Genomic DNA, 24,029 nt, shown 5'->3' with positions numbered 1-24,029 from the left:
TAAATTTTCCCGACGATGATAAATCAAGATAAGCGCCTAACTTGTTTATTTTCGTTGGCTTTTCTTCTTGTATGTTATGTTGTGGTTTCTATAAGAAGTTACGTTGTGATTTTTTGTTACACAGTCCATTTGGGACACTATTAGTTTTTACGTGATATAATATAAGTGACGGTTATTTATTGTTATTGTAGACCATATGTCAATGACATTTCTCCATTGTAAATCGATAAGCGTTTATGACAAGAAAAACTTCAACATAGATAAGAAATAACATCATACCATCATGTAACAACGGGAAAACTGTGACATTATTGTAAAAACAATTAAGTTACCTAAGACTCAGGCGCTTGGGAAATGACAAATATTTCCGCTTGAATATTAAAAAAATATTTCTCTAGTTTCCTGTTAGGGTCATGTCGACAATACCGGTATGTTTATTTGCAATTATCGACACGCTTACCGTCTAGTGGCTGCTGTCTCAATAGTGGTATGAATCATATTATAATTTAAACTGTCAATTTTCTTTTCGTAAAATAATGTTATTGTGTTGAAGCTTAGATTGCAGCTACCAGGGGACAAAGTTAACCTTAAACAGGATTTGCTGCTCTGGTTCTTTAAGTTTATGCGCTCTTCAACGTTATTTAAGATTTACTTTCAAAACTTGTGGCATCTATCGTAACTAATACATTTTATCTCACAATGTCGTGTTGTGGGTACAGAATCATAACACAATTGTTATGATTATGGCTTCATTACATTTTGTTTCTTTAAACTGACGAAGGTTGTTTAGTTGTCTTTTTTGACTTTCAGTTATTTTAAGATTTGTTTTGAATATAATTTCAACTTCACTGACAGGGGTAATCGTTAAATTTGCTGTCATAGATATTTTTTATTATGTCTTAAAATCTTTTGCCTGAAAATCCATACTCCTTCGTTTTTTGTGATTTTCTGATCCTTAAATGCTTTAGATATATCTTTTTCAGTATTGTTCAGAGTCTGATGTGAGCAATAAGATCCAGTATCCAACATTTGTGAGGACAAAACCAACAGATTCTCAGATCTCACAAAGTGTTGTTTCAATTCTGAAAACATTCAACTGGAAAAAGATCACTTTCATACATTCCAACGATAAAGAATATAAACACACAGCAGAAACAATTTACCAGGTATACATTATTTATAAAATTATTTCATTTTAAAGACATACTGCAAAAGAATTGATTGTAACATTGCATTTCCAGTGAAATTTTGGGACGAGCGAGCGAAACAAGTATTTGTTTGTTATTTTATCTGATATAATAAATGCGTGATCACATGACCCGTATATGGAGGGGAAACGATACAGTACACTTTTGTTCGCCTTGCCCATACAGAAAATGTGATATTCTGCCATCACCTGGCGTACGTCCACCATCATTGTTCGTCGTCTGTTTATTTTTTCAAAGTTCGTCTCCTCTGAAACTATTACTTATAGTAGTTATTGCCTCTAAATGACGTTTTACTCAATTTTGTGCGATTTTGAAGAAAGAGAAAGCTGTAAAAGGCAGAGAAGTATCAGAATGATATTATAAAAAAAAAAGGTGAAACAGCCGAAATTGCCAGTCGACTAGGACTAGGAGTAGGAGTTATTACTTATGATTTTTAACCATTTTTGCATTTGTTTCGCGAAAATAACAGACAACACATGATTTAGATTGTCCAAAGTAAAATGACCTTCATGAGTTTTATGCATCATGGTGTTGATAGATATGCTCTTTTGTTTATCTGTTCATGTTCTATCTAGAAAAAGGATTAAATATTCATTCGTAAATTTTGCATACAAAGAACACGTTTTCCGAGCATGCGATGACAGTTTAATATTGGGAGAGTTTATATGAGCAATCTCATATACGATACACTTTATTAAATATTATGTGAAATTGAACCCCCTTAAAACATATCAACTGAATCAAAGAACATCATTTAAGGCAGGTCATTTGAATGAATAAAACGCAATAGCGATATAAAGAATATGAACGATTATTTAGTCAATTTTAAATGCAATAGAATTACTGTTATCGTTTTAAATATTGTACCCTTATTAGTATAGTAAAGTGAAGCTAGTTTCAATCTTTAAACCCGATTCTGTCAATTTTTAAGTTTTGTCAAGGTAGACGTTTGTCAGTTTTCAAAACGTCTCAATCATTCTCAATCATTGGCTTATTTCTATCCACTTCCAATAAAAATAACCAACATGAAATATGCGCAAGTGTAGAAAGTGGCGTTAAATGACACCAATACTTTAACAGTCCCTGTCTTTTGAATTTCATAATGCATGTTTGTTTCTACTTATTTAACAGCATCTATAACTTATAATCGTTCATTTTGTAGCTGTTGTTGCAACACAATCTTACAGTAAGCTTTCGAAAAGTTTATGCTGGGCCTTATTTCCATGGACATACTGAAAATCCCTTCATACGGATCGTTTCAGAAACTTACATTGACACAAGAAGTAAGTACTTGTTTATTTTTCACAAATGCATATTTTAACTCATACAGTTCTTTAAATGTAAGACCAAGATTCAATCTTAAGAAAATGTGACGTGTCTGTCTTTCTTTAAATTTCTGTCTGTTGTTTGACCGCTGTTTCGGATTCACTGACGTTTATTTTATTCACACTATCATCTCTTTCTAAGTTAACTTTTTTAACCGTCTATTTCTTTCTTGATGTAAACAGGAAATTGGTCGTTAAAAGGTTTACATAACGTATGCCCTGATTTTGATAATACCGTGATAGCTTTAAAACGACCACATTTACTTTGTTTGAAAATACCATTGTATGATTGTATAATTTATATGTCTGTTTTCAACTCTCATTTCTTCATTTAAAACAACTCTGCACCAAAATAGAATTGGACACTAATGTTGTCTGACATTTTCACATTTGTTAAATAAGTTTTCTTAACAGATGACATTTCTGTCTCCATTTGGATGACAATTGCACATTATTAGTCAATTTCAAATCAGTATTCTCTTTCTGAATTATAGAGACTATTAAATAATTGTGCATTAGTTTGATATCAAGCTATTAAATTCTTAGTGAAGAAATGTTTCAACTTTGTCGTTATTTAAAGAAAAAGGACTGGTCGATAACTCGTTTATTAAATTATTAATAGAACAAAAAATGAATAAGAAATAACATTATAATAGTTACTAATTAAAAAAAAGTTTTTGTCAAGATAATGGTGTAACTGGCACGAAATCAGTGATAGAAATCTAGGGTCTTGATTTGAGGTCCATGGTCCACCAAACGAAAAATGCGGTCGAAGTTTAGATGTCGGCTTATTAGCGCTTCTCCTTAGAAACCATATAAGAAAGGGACAAATATTTTTACAGGTGCAACATGTCGTAACATTTTTATTTTGTAAGGATGCGTTGATATTTTATGGGATTGTTCTTCCCTCTAATGTTTAGAATGAACTATATTATGATTTAACTCATTAACCGTAAATTGTAGAGACTTCCGGTCTTTCAGCTTGATGTCCTTGCTGAAATAGGAAATAGAAAATATCTTCCTTATTTCAGGCAAAAGTATATTGAAACAGTTCATTTTATGAATCAGCGTAGAGAATTCTTTCGTTTATTATATTTTTAGAATTTATTGTTGTATAAGCTATCAACATACTACTTTTTATCAAAATTTTCTGTTTTCTTCTTTGAATGAAGTCTAAAGAACAAGTTTTTAACTTATCGGGAACCTTAAAAACAAGTTCCGAAAAGAAAAAGAAAAACATATTATTTCGTCGATTGAAATGCAAGACGCTCTTTATTCTCAACGTTTTCTACGTGATTACAAAGCTCTTTATCAAAATCAACATCTTTTTAATCAGTAGACCACTTCTTATACAATAAAATACATTATTCTTTGATGTTGATATTGCAGTGTTCTAAAACTTTGATAATGTCATATCATAATATATAAATAACATATAGCTGAGAGGGGGATAGAGCTGATTGTTACCCCGAGAAAACATTGCCAATCGCGGCGAAGCCAAGGTTGACAATGCTTTCTCGAGGAGTACCAATCTGCTCTATCACCCTCTCACCAATGTGTTTTTTAATTCATTATACTGAACGTGCTATCATCATTGTCTTTTACAGATTAATTTTATTTAAAAGTATTTTCCATGACGTCACGTAAACAATAGCAATGCTACGGATATTAGAAAAATCAACAGAAGTGTAGCAAGACGTTTTATTATTTTATTTTGACATGCAGTCAAATAATAAAATCAAAGCCAAAACGTAGAACTTAAGATTGTCTATAACTACTTGATGTACATTCAATTCATTGTCCTTTAAATTATCAATTTTTTATTGGTCTGTTTTTATAAATGCAAAAAATGCGACAGGGTTATAATCGCAATAATTTAAACTGGCATTTTGAAATTTTTTATATGAATTAAAAAGGATTTTTTATATTATCGCAAAACCACAAATCGCATTTTAGTCCAAATTAAGAATATCGCAATAATAAATGCACGCCATTATTTTTGAATTTACAGCATTGGAATGTATATTACATTGTTCTAGAACATTAAAAGGCTAATACTACACTATTGTGACTGTGTCATTTTATTCAAAATAACATTTATTTAGAAAATGTGTCTTGCGACTGATTATAAAAAGTTTAGTACAGACAATTATGCAATTGTTGTTTTTGCAATCATCACAAGCATGTAACTGATCGCAAAACCGTATGCGTTATATTGCAATGATGTTTAAGTAAAGGCAAACTGCTAAAACACTTATGTATCTGTCACGGGAGGAAATGCCGTAACCAAGAAATGCGTTATAATATTGTTTGTAGACATGATTCATGCTTTTTGACAATGTGTAAGTAATAAGGTTTCAATGTCCTGTACCAAGTCAGAAAAATGGACATTGTTATATCATAGTTCATTTCTGTGTGTGTTTCATTTTAATGTTGTGTTTCTGTTGTGTCGTTGTTCTCTTATATTTGATACTTTTCCCTCAGTTTTAGTTTGTAACCCAGATTTGTGTTTTCTCTATCGATTTATGAATTTCGAACAGCGGTAAACTACTGTTGCCTTTATTTAATAATGTGTCCAAACCAACAAAGCGGAATTCCATTTTAATAATCTAATGGGTTTATTAAAGGAAAATATGCCTTTATACTTGGATGACTCAAGGCCAACCATGAATTATACCGAAGGTATATGAAAGATCGAAAGGATTTTAATGTTATAAAGTTGTTCGTTTAATTTTTACGATTAGATTCTTTTGAGACTTATAGTGTGTGCCATTGTCATTGCTATTGTTTTTTTGTTTTTTTTTTCAAATATAATGGATTAAAATGTTTGTCCTTATATCTAAATGTTATAGCTATGAAACTATTAGATGAGTATCGTTAGTACAATTCAACTTGTATCTTTGCTATAGATATTTCGCTATCTATTTTAAATAAAAGAAGAAAATAAATGATTATAATTCAGTCAATTTCAGAAATCTCTATCATCGTTAAAACATTGATGGCTGTTTTTTATGTATGCTTTTGTTTATTCTTGAGTGATAAAAGAGGTTTTTGAATAAACATTCGTCGGAAAACTTTAAAACAAATTCAAAACAAATTCAAAAAAACCTTAACTGTTGCAAAGCAATAGTGAAGACCTCCCTTGTTAGAATTGTTTCAGCAATAAAAGAACTTCAACTCTGTTGTTATACCTTGTTCTAGGTAAACTAACTCTTCGAGTTGTGTGTATAGTATAAGTTTAATAATGTATCAAAAAGTAAAAGTATCATCAAAGTCATTTGAAGCACTAGTTCAAAATCATAAAATTACAGACAAATTGAATACGTGCTATTGAAATATTCACAATCAAAGCTCGTATGAAAACTATAAGCTTGACTGAAATCAACTAATAATACTCTGACAAGTTATGCAATTAAGCAATTATTGGTTTGGTTTCTCTACTTCTTTTGTAACTTCATATTGTGTACTTCCATTAATCGATATTATATGGGAACGGTTCAGCATTAAGTTTCTTTGTCTTTCCGTAGGCCGGAATATCGTCTGTGATTATCCCTTTCTTCTCATTCCAATTAATGTGTTGTGTAGTTATCAGGTGTTTGATTGACTCTGTGCAATTGGATAACTGTTTTTCAAACTACCCGGGCCGATTTGTCAGAAGTCCTATGTCTATACTATGGTTAGCTATATTTTTATGTTTTAATGTCATTAATGTTAAGTTCTGAACTGACATCAGATTTTTTTACACGAAAATTCCCAGGAAACCTCTGTTAGATGAAACGAATACACGGAGACAACATTCTAGCATCTTAACAATAAGCTGATTACTAAATTTTTGTTTACCAGAACAGGTGATGTTTAGACTATAACACTAAATACGGTCTTAAAGAACGATACGTATTCTATATTTGCAAATGAATCTGGAAGAGTTTATTCATAGACGGCAATACATCTAATGGATTTTTTTTTCTATAAAAAGCTAAATATTATAACAATTATGTGATATTATTTTAGCTACAAAAGCATATGGATTATGCTTTTCTGTGAATTATACCTGGTGTCATAGCTAGCTAAACCTCTCACTTGTATGACAGTTGAATAAAATTCCAATATATAGTTCTTCATATGTTAAGACTTTTATACATCTTTCGCTTTTAGATATTCGGCTTTAAGCGTTCCTGATGGAGGTTAATCCAGAAATGCTTTTCAGACGCATGAAATGTTTAACAATTTGTTTTCCTATTGTAATGCTATTTTGGTTTTTCAGAACAATAAGGTGGCGCATTACTGTTTTAGATTAAAACAGTCATCATTCTTCTTCTATATTTCAAGCTAAATATTAATGACTTCCCCCTTTTCATCAACTCTTGTAATAGTATACCATGTATTTTTAACATTTTTTACTACTGTCGTTTTTGTGTTAGCTCCAAAGTGAAACGTTAAACAGATTAATTAATTTCAAATGAATGGAATCATAGAGATCATTAACCAAAGAAGACAAAGACATATGACGGATTTCTGCCGTTATAAATTTCATAGTCTAATCAAATATGACATTCATTGACTGATTTTATTAGCCCGGGAATACTCTTTGTTCTCATAAACATTGTTACTATCATCTTATATAAATTCTCAAGAAGCTGTCTGAATTGCAAAATAATCCTCATTGATGTGACTGACATATCATTTCTTCATTGAAAGTGACGTTATATGTTGTTATTTTGTCGATAAATCAAGAAAAATTACTTAATAAATCTTCCTGGGGTTAGTTCTGTCCAATACAATTGTCAGTCTCCGAAGTTCTCAAGCATCTTTGTCTTCATCTATCTATTGTGAAGCAAAACCTATCACAGATATAATTACATTGTCATCTTGAAAATGTTGGGATAAATGAGTTTACACTTCCGTTAGTATCATTGTCCTGAAGGTGTCTAGTTCATGTTTTATTTGTTAGTTTTATTTTCGAATTATTATCCCCTGTTGTATGGTTTCTAGTGTTTACAGTTCTTTGGCTGTTGATTCCAAGTTGTAGATTTTTTGATTGGGCTGACTTGGTTCTTCCATTTTTATCACGTAATCAATCAAACTTCTTGGAAAATTATTGAATAGTACAACAATAAATCTGATTAAACACGAAAGTCATTTTTTGTTTCACGATTTATACCTTAGATTTTTCATTTTCAACTTTACAACTTATTAAATGATTCAGTAGATATTTGAATATTGATACCTTTGCCATTTCATTATCAAGTTTACAACTAAGTAAATGAAGGCATCAGTAGAGGATAACAACTTCATCATTTTGACCGCTATAGATATTTGTTTTGAAATGTCCCCGTAATAATGTTGCGTGTTTATATAGATTGATAATGTTTTAGTGATATTACATGGCAAATGATAAATAGTCAAAGCAGACAACTCTTGACACGTTCTTTCAATCATTTGATAATGTTCTCTTTTTTTGTTTGAGCCCTGTTGATCTTCTTAAAAATAGGAGTGTTTTAGTAATTGATGTTGAAAATAGAAACATTGTAAATTGCTGTTAAATAAATGATTTACAAGATGTTTAATTGAAAGACAAAAGCGACATTTTGCGTGATTCTTCGAGACTTAAAGTTTAAAAAGGCAAATTTATTTAACTCCGAAGAGCACTGAATTTGTTATAACAAAAGCAATTAAAATATTTATTCTTACTCAATGTAATTGTATTTAAGGCATAATTTTTTTATCAATTTTAAAAGTTTGCTTCGCGAAAAAGAAAACAATATTTTTCATATTAATGTATTTTCTTTCTAAAATACTTTTTTTCAAAAACAGCCGATTCCACCACCCTCAATATCTAGTTCCAATGAACAATATCATTTATTCTCGATTATATTTATGTGTTTTTTGTTGAAATGAAGTTATTTCTTTGTGTATGTGTTTTGTTAATGACTGTTTGTTTTATTCTTCTTTTTAGTGCTTTCTGTCCTCCTTGATTACCACTATGTATCTTCTTTTTGTCAACATGATGTGTCTTAATTCTTCTATGTAGCTTAATTACATTTACCCTTTTTTTTGGTGTATAAAATCAAAATGGTTAATTCATTTTTATCTTGCAGTTTATGTCATGTTGGGCCGTCGTTATGAGTTTATAGGACTGATGGACCATTTAGAAGACCGGGGATTACTTGATTCAGGAGAATATTTTGTTGTTGGTATTATTCTTAGACAGTATGATCCGCTGAAACCATTTGAATATCTAGAAGGTATGTTTTTATATTATTCCTGAATCGTAAGTTATAAATGTCTTATGCACCAGAATTTGGATGAAAACACATACATTGTGAAACATAATAAACAATATACAATATAATAAATGTTTTGATAAAACATTTCCATAATAGTTTCAAATGATAATCGGTCATTTTGTCGATTATGTCCTTTTCATGAATGTGTCCTGTTCGATTGTGATATATCGACTGAGTGTGTATTCGAATGGCGAATGATGCATAAGAAGATTACCATTTCGTCGACCTTCAGTGCTCATTACGGAGATTATTATGCGATTCCCTTAATATATTTTTGTTACCTGGATTCTTCTCCTTAATCGTGAGACTTTGAACAACGATGAACAACTGTTGTCTGAATTTGCTGTTGGTATGTTCTTCTAAGAATTTGTATTCAACAAACCTTGTGAATAAAAAAAAATATTATACGTTTGAAAATAACATAATCCGTGTTTATCCGTGCATATGCTTAATTTTCTATTTACTTGGAATATGGCAAATCAAACATGTTGAATAATATATAAGACACTTTCGTATGATTGTCAATGAAGTTACTATTGTTCTGAAAAATGTGCGGTTACGAATCATTATTCCCCTTCCCTTAAACTTTTTTGTCTATTGTCTTGTTCAGTTGGGTTTGTGATAATGATTGCTCAATCCCTACCCAATTGATTTTTTACATTCTATTCTGTATGTATGCTGTTACATCACTCTCCTAGGTTTTGGTAGATTTTAACGTTTGAATATAAAAACACTGAGGTTTTTCTACTCTATATAGGCTATTATTTATTGTTAAACGATGACAGATAATGGATTTTTCAATTTCACCTAAGGTTGTTTTCTTAATTTTAATTTACTGTCTTATTGTTACAGGTATATTTGATAGAAATGTGTCGGATTCAAGTGTCAAAGCGTTTCAGCATTTTATCGGAGTGGTTCAGTCGCCTCCGATATATCCAGATTACGAGAATTTCTCGGAACATGTCAATCATTATCTTGAATTACCACCATTTAATTTTACAAACCCTTTGAAAAAATATGGTGCCAAAAAAATAGTAAGTATTCGTTCGTACATTTTTATTTAATAAGATTATCATAATAAAATGTTACTGTTCCACATGACAACTTTTCATAGTAATAATTAGATAAACAAACAAACAAGCCTCCGGGTGCGGTAATTTCTCGCTACATTGAAGACCTGTTGGTGACCCTCTGCTGTTGTTTTTTATTTGGTCGGGTTGTTGTCTCTTTAACACATTCCCCATTTCCATTCTCAATTTTATTTAAATCTTATGTATGAGATAAGCATGGGGAGACAAAAAAATGAAATAAGTTTTTACAGGTTTTATTATTAAATTAATGCATAGATCTATTTGAATGCATTTGTTCAATGTGCTGAAAGTAGCATACAGATGCACCTATCCTACTTTCACAGCATAAATTATAAAGAGACAACATTACAGTATTTTACCTGCTTTAGCATTTACTTATCCTATAAAAGGAAAGTATTTGCATAGCAATTTACAAATATTAACTAAATTTAAAAAACGGATGGTGGGTATATACATATATCTATTAACTTTTCTGTGCGTAGAATAAGTGCTATTGACTGCTGCACTTTCAACACCTTCCACGATTTAGACAGTGTGAGTTTGACTTTGTACAGAAAAGGGAGTTAATGATGAAAAAATAATTCATGGCAAACATATAAATCAAATGATTTAAACTTACACAATATAATTCTTACTTCTTTATAAAAAAAAAAGGAACATCAGATGCATTTGGAAAAAAATAAGTTTAGTTGACGTCACTTGGTTTATTTTTAACTGCAGTAGTTATGTTTTTAAAAATGTGAACACATTTGGGCTACTCATGCTGCTTAACTTCTAACTTAGTTTATTTCTTCTTTTTTTAAGACTTTTATAGCGAGCACGTTGTTTTACATGTATACAATTTATTGGAATCTACCAAATTTCAAAAGTTTTCGTTCAAGATAATAAAATACAAAATATTCCTTTTAATAATAAAATTAGAAGAAACTATTTACATTATTTGATACAACTGTTTTATTTAGAGAACAAATAATTTAAGAAATATAAGAGAAAAAGAGACAGAAATACAAACGACATATAAACTCATCAGGCAGAGAAAAATTATAGAAACGAAAATCTACGAAAAGTCCAACAGAAGTTCGATGGTGTTCAGGCAATCAAATACCAATAATGATAGATAAAATCATAATGAAGATATATAAACCTTATTCCTTAAAAAAATCAAAAGAAAACACACCAGAAATTTATTGCCCACAATTAATTAGGATTACACTCATTTTTGCTCAAATTAAAGTATCTATCGAGTTAGTTTATATTTTTTAGGAATGTAAGCCGTTGTAATTGTTTTCTTGACCAGTGTGTGTCTAGAATTTTTAATCGGAAGTGTTCATGTCCTATTGGCCTAGTGGGAAATCTTCATGTTTAATGTTTAAATTCTGTAATAGGGAAAATGATTACCAGACGTCAGTCTTATCATGTGTTAACAATACCATTAAATGTCAAACTGTTGCACACTCTGAAATTGAAAGAAGCATGCATGTCAAATAGCATCATGGTGCATATGATACAGTGTTTATTTTCATATTCCATTACAGATAAAATCAGAGGCAGCATTTTTATATGATGCTGTTTGGTTGTATGCACGCGCGGCTGATCAGACCATTCAAGAAGGAAATGACATAGCAAATGGAACGTACATTTTCAGTAAGCTCATTGGAATGAGATATAAAAGTACGTATAACCTCTGGCATTTTAAAGTACCGAATTTTAGTGATTTTTTTCTAATATGACACGGAAATAAATAGCAAATAAATAGCTTTGAAAATTACTATGATGAAATGTTTAATTGAATCAGGAAAAGATTAATTGGAAATTTTATTTTTCAGTACAGTAACTATAACATTTTCAAAAGAATAATTATTCTCAATTAAAACTCCTGTAATCGGAAATAATTGAAGTTTAAGAAATTATTTACGGAGGACAATTCGGGCAAAATTCGAGGATTTGCACAGATAATTGAATTTCCGTTGCAGGAAAGTGTATTGACTTCAGGGTAACAATCCTGTTAATTAACACAGATTTAGGAGATCATTTATTACAAATATCATGTCGGTTTATTCAAAAATTGAATTAGGCAAACAAAGGGAGAACCAAAAACCAAAAGGTATTGGAACAACTAATAGCAAGGAGTCGATTTACATATTATTATATGTTTGATGAACTTTGATTTAGATTTTTTATGAAACCTCATTAGGTGTTACTGACAGCATATATAATTCGGGTTGAGTAAAAAAACATCATTAATATAAGTAGCTGGCACACGATGACAATAAAAATGTATAGGTTCAATGAAATCTCAATACTCAATACAAATACCTGATAAATGATCAGGATAGAAACGTATATGTTAAATGACAATTTAAATTCTACCATGATCAAAATGTGATGTAGGGTAAATGTCACTGAGATACTGGGTTAGTTTCATTCTCATAGAAACTTCACTAGGTAAATAGAAAGAGTGTACAGTTTAAAAAATATCTATATAAGATATTTTTATGTGGAATTATGGGATTTAGTTTTGAGTGCATACTCGGTCTACTATGACCTCCAGAAAAAGTCTTATGATTTCTTATTATACCGTTAATCAAGCATTCATCAATGTATCTAAGTCTTTCATCGACATCCCCCATTACATACTTATGAAATCATCTATAGCATGAAGTATCATTTTATTATATATTTGTTTTTTTTAAATATGAAGATGATGTGGTATGGGTGCATATGAGACATCTCTCCATCCAAGTCACATAAAAGTAAATCATAATAGGTCAAGGTACGGTCTTCAACACAAACCATTGACTCACACCTTCTCTCTATCTGAATCAATATTGAATCATCACAACATAAAAAGAGTTTTCTGTAATTGACAATTGTATATATATATAAAGAAGATCTGGTATGATTGCCAATAAGACAACTATTAACGATAACAGAAATGAGACAGAAATTCACAAATATAGTTACTGTACTGCTTTCGACAATGAGCAAAGCCCATAATCGCATAGTCAGCTATAATAGGGCCCGGAATGACAAATGCAAAACAATTCAAACAAGATAAATACCTGTCTGTTTTGTGTACAAAATAATGAACGTAAAACAAAAATGTAAAAAGTATAATCACGAAAATACCGAAATCCGAGGAAAATTAAAAACGGAGAGTCCCTTATCAAATGGCAAAAACAAAAGCTCAAACACATCATACGAATAGATAACAATGTCATATTCTTGATTTGATACAGCCATTTTAAGTGTAGAAAATGATGAATAAAACCTGTTTTTCTAGCTAGCTAAACCTCTCACTTGTATGACAGCGTATACATCGATATATGAACAAAACAAACAGGCATAATAGTTTAAAAATGTCAAAATAGGGGTACAACAGTCAACATTGTGTTATCATCTTAATCACTTTAAAACAAACAAATATGTAACAAAGAAAAACAAATAAAGCATATTGACAAAGCACATAAGCAAAAATGAAAGACAAGAATACAAAAAACGTTCCATAGAACAACAGTACAATGAGGGGATTGTACCAAGCCACGTCAAATGGATATCATAAAAAATAAACTAAACAGTATCATTGAATTTCAAAAATACAAATAAAAGAATACACTAACTTGTTTTAAGAACGTGTTATTGTATTCTGAACAAGAGAATAAAGAATGCAGCAAGAAACGACAACCACTGAATTACAGTTGACTGTATACATAAAAAAGAAGATGTGATATAATTGCCTATGAGACAACTTCCTACATGAGATAAAATGACACAGACATGAACACTAATAGGTCACCGTACGGCCTTTGCAACAAAGTGTTGGTTTGTGACTGGAAATTTAAATGCTTTAATCATTCAACCTATTATTACGTCCTAATTTAAAAAATAATCCTTAACGCAAATCTTGCTTTAATTGATTGTGAAGCCATAATGTTTAAGACATTGACATTTGACAATACTTTATATTGAATTGGACTTTTTCAATTATAGCGATTTTACTTCAAACCTTGAAGCTTTCTTATGACATATAAACATAAATAACTGTTATCACTTCATCACATAGGTGCCATGGGGTATATAAGCAGAATTAATTCGGTTGGTGATGCAGAAGGCAATTTTTCCATGATTTCCAGAAAGCTCGGTAATGATGGTAGATGGGGGTTGTATCCTGTGGGAGTATTTCAGCTGAACGAAAACACACAAACTCTGCCTGTAAGTTATTTCATACAACTGATATTTTTTTGATGCGTGATAATTTTTTGACAGTCATCAAGAATTATGCAACCTGATAACCTCCTACCACTATGAATTGAGAGAAAGACATCTACGTTAAGCAAATCAAGCGAGAATATGGCGCAATTACCAAGGAGATTATCTGTTAGAAATTCCTTACAAATGCATTCTTAACATGACGTTTTGCCTAAGGAAAAAGAAGTTGATTTTGAGTATTCGAAATTATAGCTTTTAAGCAAAATCAGAAGTTAGAACATGCTGTGAATTTATCATCGATCCGATATAAAAGTTTGATATTATACAGTTCTGAATCACATAGATGTTTAAATTCCATAATTTCATCGTGTTTTCAATTCTAAGGGCAGGTGATATTTTAGCACTATTTCTGTTCAGACTAATAAAGTTTTTGCACAACGAGAACGTTATGACTAAGTCTGTTAGACATGTTACTGTGGATTCATTTATTTTCGTGGGTATCAATTTTCGTGGATAGAGAAAAAAAGACGTTTCGTGGTAAACGTAAATTCGTGGATCGCTGAAAAATTCAGATACATAAATAGTGAATTTCTGTTTGATTTAGGATGTCATATAAACTTCTTGGTTTGGTTAATAATAAAACAAAAAAAGGATTCATTGAAAAAGTGTCGTTGAATTGTCAAAATCCTCACTTGATCATTCTAGATTAAAGTGTTCATTGAAAACTTCGATAGTAATCGTGAACAGAGACAACTAATTATTTGTTTGTTTTACAATTTATAATTTTTTGTCGGAATTTTAAGAGGCATTAAAAACAATTGTTATCTTTCCAAAGTTAAATATCCATATTATTGCAAAAGGTGTTGGGTAATATGTCAGTTAGAAAGCAACCAAACGACTAGTATATTTTCTAATATTTGGTTCTTTATATTTTCAAGGTATGCAAATTTTAAATTATTGCACAACAAATATTCATACTAAATGAACACAGAATCTACATCAGACAGATAGACTAACTCTAGACAAGAATAATATTCCCTGAATCCCTCTGGATATACAATATCTTTTGCAGTTTAAAACAAAGTTAACTAATTATATAAATATTGATATTATCAAGCTGCTATTACAGAGGACTGTCAAATAAGGCACACAAGCGTAGTTCTTATTAAATCAATGAAGATTTAAGAATTTATTTTCGTAGCTTAAGAACAATTCTATTGAAATAAAAGCACCACAATCACTTATGCGTGGCAATCTAATCAAGATAAAGGAATACAAAAAACTGCCTTGGGAAAAGAAATAAATTAAGGAACCCCAACAATACCGTCATCATCTATGATTTTTCAGATATTGACAAATTCGAACTATAATCGTAAAATTTCGTTTATTACTTACTCAGCTACAATAACGTCATACTTTTTATGAAATAGTATATATATAACGAGTTAAAAAATCGACGACCCTGATGTACATGTGATTGAATAAAGGAAGCTGGCTTGTCATGTTTTGGATTTTTTGTCAGATTTTCGAAATCCTCTGGTTTTATCCATTTGAATGCCTTGAAAAAATTTGCCCGGTGACCCCCATTTTTCTTTTTGTAAATCTTTTACATGTATAATGATAAGGCGTCTGTAAAAGTCTTATAAAATTTTAATTATTTTTTAATAGTTTTTGTGAACTTAAACTTGTCAATGATAAAGCTATGAAAAGTCAAGAGAACATATTTTCCCGCCAAAATTTCAATCGCTAATATCTAAAAACAAGCACGGTGACCTATATATTTTTTTTGCTCTTTGGATTCCTTTATTAATCCTCCATCAATATAAACTAGAGTTTTGAAAAGTTAATTGCTTTGAAACCGAGAAGCGAACTCCCTTAAAACGTCTGGGTTTTTCATCTGATAAAGGTTAATGTTTCCTTGATGGTTGTTTTCTTTAGATACAAAAGCTTTTGTAGATCAAAGATATTATTTGTATTGTTTTATTTCCGCCAAAGTGTATAAAAAAAGCAGAAGACTTTCGGAATGAACTTTAAAGGAAATAAGCAAAATTTGGGACAGGATTGCAATTCATTTGAAAGGCTTAAAAAAAATCTAATAAGATAATTTATATTCTCATGTTGGATTGTACAGTAATTTTGTCTACGTGGATTTTGTATCATAGCACGAAAGAGACCCGTGTTTTCCTCTTTGAAAGATACCAGCGAAACATACTAACTCCTAAGTCGAAAAAAAGAAAAAAAGACAGACTAGTACACAAAAACACAACATAGAAAACTAAAGATTGAGCAACTCGAACTGCACCTAAAACAGGTGGTGATCTCAGGTGTTCTGGAAGGGTAAGCAGATCCTGATCCACATGTGACAAACTTGTTGATATTGTTAGTACAAACCCGGTGATAAGTCTCATTCTTTTGGTCACATTCGGTGGGAGGATGGGAATTTGGTTAAAACAATTAAACTATATTTGTCGTCATCTGTGTGGTTATTTTATTCAGTCTTTAGTTTTCTATGTTGTGTTTTGTTTTCTGTTTTCTGTTGTTTGTCTTTTGTCTTTTTGCTGGTGTTTGTTTGGTTTAAGAGTTTGGAGGTCCTTCTGGTATCTTTCATCTCGCTTATATAAAAGATATTTTCGTGAAATTAAAAAGAAAACACGTCTCTTTTCCATCTATTATCAGAATTTACCTTTTAATAGTTTTTTAATAATTTTTGTTTTTTGATTGGGAGAGAGGGAAGATCAATTGTTAAAATTCAATTTTTAGCTTTTAGAAAAGATATATTTGTTCCAGGAGGAAGTGATAACAATCGTTTGATTCCTTTGAAAATGAAGGATTTAAAGATATAGTATAGAAAATGTTCCTGTATGTTATTGATTTTTTTTATTATTTTAAAAAATGACTTTTCCTGTGAAGATTAATGGTCGGTACCTTGAGAAAACCTAAGTTGCCATATTTCTATTCCACAGACATTCACAGGGTGATTTTCGAAATGAATAGTGTGGAGGGGAACTTACTGTAAAAAAAAATCTTGTCCAAGATATGACAACAAGTATTTTGTTCTACAGGACTTTAAAAAAAATAGTTCTGTAGAAAAAGTGGAATTAATTTTCGCGCTTTATAAATTAACCGTATTATCAGCATGTGTAAAATTACTATCTTATCAGCAAACATTCCCTATCCCACTGAAAATCAAATGGTCCACTAAGGCTACTTAATTTGAAAAAGCTTTGAAATGAGCAACTTTTGAATTCTTGTATATTTAGTATATGTTGTAACTTCCATAAATACAAATAATAAAATCAACGTTCTTAATATCCAGTTTTACTTACACTTAATCTGTACTCGGCTTTTATGCTATTATAGCGGTGTATTCGATTTATTTCCATGTAGATTCAAATCATGTACTAGTATAGTGGGTGCTTCAACTTCTTACTACCAAAGCAGATGAAAAATTTATCAAATATTTGATACTCGTTTTTAATATCAATTATTTAAGAAAAAATTATCCATATTAATAATAATTTTATTATAATTTTAGAAATTTACATTTTACAAAAACGAGCAAATATCTTGGCCTGATGATAAGATACCTATAGATGAACCAGAATGTGGATATCGGGGTCAAAGATGTATACAACCTGTCAGTAAGTGGAATTGTCTTCTCGAGTATAAATGACGGCAGATATTTTCTTCCAGCACTGTACTTAACCTTTTCTGGAAGTACTTAGAACATTTTTGTCATCCTAAATCCTCCAGTTTCACTTCAGACTGCCATCTAGCTTTACTTCGTGTAATTGATTTTCTTAAAATAAAAAAGAATGGTATAGCAATGATATAGGAAACACTTGATGCCATAGTAATGGAATCACATAAATAAAACATAGATGGTCCTCTTCATTGGTGTACGCATATGACTTGAATGATTTTATCTGCGGTTTGTACAAAAAGGTTATAATAATGAACATTATTAAAAAACTGCTGTTGAATGATAATCGGATGGTATCTTTAAAGATTAGACAATATAAGTTGATTAGATGACGGAAACCAGATATTATAAGGGTATGAGTTATTCAGGATTTCAAAATTTACTTCCAAATCTACGGGTATTGATTAAGTCAATAATGCAAAGAAATGTAAACATTTGACAATTATATGAGGTATTAATGCCTATATGTATGATACAACTGTCAATTGAAGATTGAGAAAATATATGAACAATAAATGTTAACTGTACGGTCGTCAACAATGTGGAAACCTATATGGTAATGTAAGCAATACAAGGCGCCTAATAAAAATATTTAACCAATTAAAAAGTGAAAACCAAACTGTTTGATATATATTATTACTACATCAGTTAACAAAAATAAATAATTGCAGACTGTAACCAACAGCTATCACTTGATTACAGCCGTACAACGATTATATTGAATTTAAACATGCTTTTGTGCTCAACCTGGCCCCTCCTTGTTGAGAAACAATTAATCCAAAAAAACACAGCGTTTCCGATCTCAGAATACTCGTAGATACTGGAAGTTAGTAAAATGCCAAATTTCAGCTAATATATAAACCAGAAATGAATTTATCAATCAACTCAAATAGTTGCATACAGTAACCAACAGTTATCACTATATAACAGACATACAACGAATATATTGAATTTAAACATGTGTTTTGTGATCAAATCTTCCCAAGCTGAGAAAGTTGTATAAAAAGTGCTTGACTTGTCAAATCGGTAGGAAAGCATAAAAATAAGTAGAATAGAAAATACGCAAAACTTGGAATCAAGAGTACTCGTACATATTGAACATTTTAAGCAGAAATGCATAATTAGAGAAAAGACGGTGTTATTTACAAATCTTAAATTTTCAACTTTTTTGCTGTTTAGATATTATTTTTAAAAGCCCTGAACTCGATATGTTGTCACCATTTCGAGTCGATATTCTTATGACGGGAGATTCATGCATATCAGGACTTGTTATCCTGTCGGTGAATTCGATCCAAAACAAACCTGGTATTCACTAATATTTAACTGCCTGGAGTTCACAAGTGATTGTATTCTTTTTTTTAGCCTACACGTCAGAGATATTGTTTGGTGTTGCAGGAGGGATTTGTCTAATAACAATTGTCATAGCTATATTGATCTACAGGTAAGGTTAAATGAAGATTAGATAGTTGTCTGGGGGGGGGGGGAATAAAAAATAATCATGGTTGATGAATCTGCAAAATTAATTAGCAGATATGGGCTGTGAACTTAATTAATGAAGAGGTCCTTGTTTCGTATTCTAGATTTCTGTTTCTGAATGCTTTTGTTTTTACCTTCTTAACCATTAAAAATATATTACAAAAAAGTTGTCGATGTTGAATAATTTGGTATCTGGATTGTTTTAGAATATTGAGAGATATTTTTCTTTAAGTGAAACGTTTACTTCATATAATTTCTTTTGAGATTAAGTTGGAAATATGTTTTTGTTTTTCTTTTCTTATTCAACAATCTACTAAATGTATTCTGTTAACTATTCATCATTGAAAGTCAAATTGAGAATGGAAATGGTTAATATATCAAAGAAACAACAACCCGACCAAAGAGCAGACAACAGCCGAAGGCCACTAATGGGACCTCATCGCAGCGAGAAAGTCCCACACCCGGGGGTGGTTCTCACCTATCCCCTTAATAAAGTTGTTACATATGTTGACGTTATTCAAATAACATTAATATTGAAAGATGTTTCGACGAATCAATCTAAACTTGACTTGGAACAACCATAGCTTTTATAAATACATAGTTTAATTTTACTCAGTTATATTTATTGTGTAAAGTTGTAATTTCAATAAACGATTTGTCTTTTATCAATGAAGGAACTGGAGATATGAACAGGAATTAGCTAGTTTATTGTGGAAACTTGAATGCCGGGATATTGTGCTGGAGAACCAATGTGGAGTTCCAAAGTCTGTCCTTGCTAATGGAAATATTGCTTGGGTAATGTGTTGTTTATTGCTGTCGTAATGTAAATTAACATTACTTGTTAAATAACTCATTAATATTTGCATACTAAAGCCCTCTAGACCAGCTTGATAAAATATGGTACTTAATTGTAAGGATATATGGCTGTGAAAGATCCTTAATATACCTCTTGATAGATTAATCGTCGCAACTTTCGAACCTGCCCTTTTGTTTACTTCAATGAAATTACAGCTGGCTTTCTGGCAACGGTAATTGAAGACCTATGAATGCAAATGGTAAAGGAAGAATGTGGAATTTTATACACGTATAAAAAACGGGCATTATGCAATCAATATATCAAACTCGAGAGACGATACTATTGGGGAGGATTGAGTTTTAATCAAAAACGTAAATTGGTGATAAAAAATAAGTTTGACAATCAGCTATGTATATCATGATCCACAAAAACACTAAACAGAAAACTCGAGACGGATAAAAAAAAGGAGTTAGTAAACCTAGGTTCTCCATTCAGTTCAATACTTTTTTTAGAGAAATCATAATTAATTATGTTACTGACATACTGTCTTTGTAATATCCATATATTTTTAACATACACTTGGTATCGTTGAAAGAATTAAGCGTTTAAACTTAAACAAAATCCAAATATATACTTTTAGTTTTTTCTTTGTAGAGGAGCTCTTTGTTCAGAGCTACTAGCCAGCTCTCACTAGGGTCACAAGTTGAAGCCGATTATAGACAATTTTTTACATGTGTTGGGACATTAAAAGGAACTATAGTTGCTGTAAAAATGGTTAACAAGAAAAGTGTGGAGATTACACGAAATATTCAAAAAGAATTAAAAGTTGTAAGTAGCAATGATAATGATAAAATAGATGCTCTAAAAATTTTGATAAAGAAAATTTGGAGATATACAAATTCATTAAAACGAATTCCAAGTGTTAAGTAGCAACAAATAATGATCAAATAGACATTACTTGTGTTACTCAGTGTATATAAAGTGCGAATCCAGTCAGTTCATGTTCACTGTTGTATGCGAGTATGTTCATTGTAGAATAAAGGATCATGGGAAAACTTTATTTGTTTACGTTTTGAAAATACCAAAATAATCGATTTGAAACTAATCGATCCATGTTCACTATAGATGCGATGAAATATCACTGTATGGCATTCATTTCTGATGTAGAATTTTCGAAAATGCGATGAATTTTTATTGTTGATTAATGTAATAATTAGACTTGCAACAAATGAAAAACTTATTTGATGACTTTAATATTTAATCTATTTATAACTTGTATATGTCTATAGAAACTGGCTGGCCATTTATACGTTTTCCCACAGTATTGACATGTGTGAACTTTAAACTGAAAAGTTTCCCCTCAATGTTTGATTTTTCCGGTTCGTATATTGCTATGATGTCGTTATCGTCTGCGTCGTCCGAAGACCCATTTGGTTTCCGGACAACTTTAATTTAAGTGAATGGATTTATATAAATTTTAAAGAAGGTTCAATATCAAAAAAGGAAAGTTGGGATAATATTGTGGATGATGGTTTCAACCGTTTACGAAAAAGGGGCATAAAAAAGCATGTTTTTAGTTTCAGGATAATTACTTGTGTATAAGAATTTTGATTGTTCTGAAATTGTACCACAGTGTTCAATACCACAAGTAGAATGTTAGGTTTCATTTTGGGGTTATGGTACTAACAGTTTAGGAATGAAGGAACAAAAAGGGACAAAAAAAACAATCATGTTTGTAGTTTCCAGATAATTACTTGAATGTACGTTTTTTGATCATTTCGCATTATCACAAATGGAAGACTGGGATTTTGTTCGGGGATAATTGCCCCAAACATGCAGAAATTAGGGGCAAAAGAAATGGCAAAACAAACGTTTTTCTAGACAATATCTTGTGTTCAAGTGTATGGACCTCTCTAAAATTGTACTACAAGGTTCATTACCAGAAAGGAAAGACTGGGATTTGGTTTGCTGGTTATTTATCCTAGAAGGAAAACAAAATATTATGGGCGGGAAGAAACCTTCAGTTGTACAGTATTGCGCATACGATTTAAGATCTTCGACCACATTTACCCTGTGTCAGAAACCTATATAACGTCATAAAATTGATCACAATCCAAATTCAGATAGTATTAAGCTTTAATATTATGTCCAAATTTGCCCCAACTGTTCAGGTTTCGATCTCTGTGGTCAGCGAAGCATTTATAATGTTTTACTATAAAACGAGTAGATGTGATTAAAAGTTCCTGTTGCTTTTTTCATATGGTAAGCTATGCCAGCATAGGCGTATCCAGGGGGCCTTGGAAAAATTTGGTTGATTATATAGGGAATCACTGAATCATGACTTGAGCCCCCCCCCCCCTCCTTTTAGGTCAGCCATCGGGCCCGCCTTTCAAAAAGTTCTGGATCCGCTAGTTCTGCTTTTGAAGTGTTTGGAACAATGAGTACAAATCAGGCTTTCTCCATGCTATCAGATGTTATGCTTATTGGGAAGTCTTAAAATCTTGATTCACACTGGTTACATTTGTTTAACCCATTAGTGTGAATCTTCTTATGCCTGGGAAAACTAGCTACCCATTTTGTCTTGAAAGGACAATACGTGCATTGGTATGAAGACCCCTCCTTAACTTTAGTTCTTTTTTCTGTGATTCATCTTCATATTGTTGAGCCCCCAAATGCTTCAACATCCATATTCTGAAGGAAAGATAGTTTTTAGCTCGATTGTTGCTTGCATGTTCTTTACTGTATAAAATGAAACGACAATGTGACATATAATTATCCAAAGTCATTAAAGCTTGAAATGCAAGTCAAGTTGTGTAGGGCAAACTTTATCTGTCAAAAACGTATACTGATCAAGTTGCATTGGAACATGATGTACGTGATGTAGAGCACCCATGATACTACAGCAGAGGTCGAACCCTGAACAGTTTGGGGTAAGTATGTTCACAACATTCAAGCTAGACTTCATTTTTGACCATTTCGATAACTTGGCCCAAAATACCAAAATCCCAAATTTAAAAACATGGTAAGATTCAGCATTCCAAATTACCCCAAATATTCAACTGTTGTTGAAATCCAAAAGAATTTATTTACAGTTAGGACCCCACAAACTTGTTAAATGGGCCAAAAATTACTCGAAATCCAATGATCAAATTTGTTTGCACATGCGTATAATGACTACTGCAGAAACATGAATTTTATCAAATTGGCATGCATTTGAAAATATTTTGCATTAATCTAAAAACACTTTCAACTCTGAAATGATTCACATATTGTTATATTATGACAACGATGTGTTTTATTTGAAATAATTTAAAATATTAATTCTATTGAATTTATTGGAGTGTTCAATCAAAATTTTCATCTCAAAGTAAGCACTATCAAATCCTTTTCTTACTTTAATTATTGTTTGTGCAAGTCGGCTGAATTTGGAATTTAATGCATAAAAATTAATATTATTCATACAGTGAAAATGCACCGCATATACAATACTAATGAATCGCTCTACAGTGAAAATGAAAGTAAAGTATCAATATTCAACAGTAAACATGACTCGCATAAAGATAGCATCATAGTGGAATTCAATACCATATGGGCAAACTGAATAACAATAGCTATTCTACGTTATACAACATTAATAATTGTGTTGTCATAAATATTTTTTTGCAACTACATCTTTCCTGCTAGCTTTTAATCACCTGCACGATTTGTTCGTAAAACGTCCTAAATATTCACCTATTTCGGTATATATTTCACGTATGGATGGCTCTCGGCGCGATAAAAACCGGTTCCCATCTCTTACTTTGTATAACTTGTATTATTCATTACTAAATATATAACAATTTATAACAATTTTCTTCATTTTCTTCAAAAATCATAATTTTTTCGTCTGTTTATTTACCATTCTACATCAGAAATGCATGGCATATACAGTGAA

The 24,029-nt window shown here is 31.0% G+C and overlaps 1 protein-coding gene across 1 annotated transcript in view; it reads left to right on the top strand.

Moving 5' to 3' along the window:
• Positions 1-24,029, top strand: part of LOC139488771 (guanylate cyclase 32E-like) — a 49,978-nt gene that overhangs the window by 12,611 nt on the left and 13,338 nt on the right. The window contains exons 2-11 of the mRNA XM_071274660.1: positions 984-1,166; positions 2,371-2,491; positions 8,632-8,778; positions 9,673-9,854; positions 11,447-11,582; positions 13,975-14,123; positions 17,656-17,761; positions 19,186-19,264; positions 19,974-20,094; positions 20,750-20,923. Of these exons, the coding sequence (XP_071130761.1) occupies positions 984-1,166; positions 2,371-2,491; positions 8,632-8,778; positions 9,673-9,854; positions 11,447-11,582; positions 13,975-14,123; positions 17,656-17,761; positions 19,186-19,264; positions 19,974-20,094; positions 20,750-20,923 (1,398 nt within the window). The remainder of the gene's footprint in view (positions 1-983; positions 1,167-2,370; positions 2,492-8,631; positions 8,779-9,672; positions 9,855-11,446; positions 11,583-13,974; positions 14,124-17,655; positions 17,762-19,185; positions 19,265-19,973; positions 20,095-20,749; positions 20,924-24,029) is intronic.

This window comes from Mytilus edulis, chromosome 9, assembly GCF_963676685.1.
Source record: "Mytilus edulis chromosome 9, xbMytEdul2.2, whole genome shotgun sequence".
NCBI lineage: Eukaryota > Metazoa > Mollusca > Bivalvia > Mytilida > Mytilidae > Mytilus > Mytilus edulis.
Note: the sequence above shows the minus strand (reverse complement) of the source record. Positions and strands in the feature narration are given on the sequence as shown.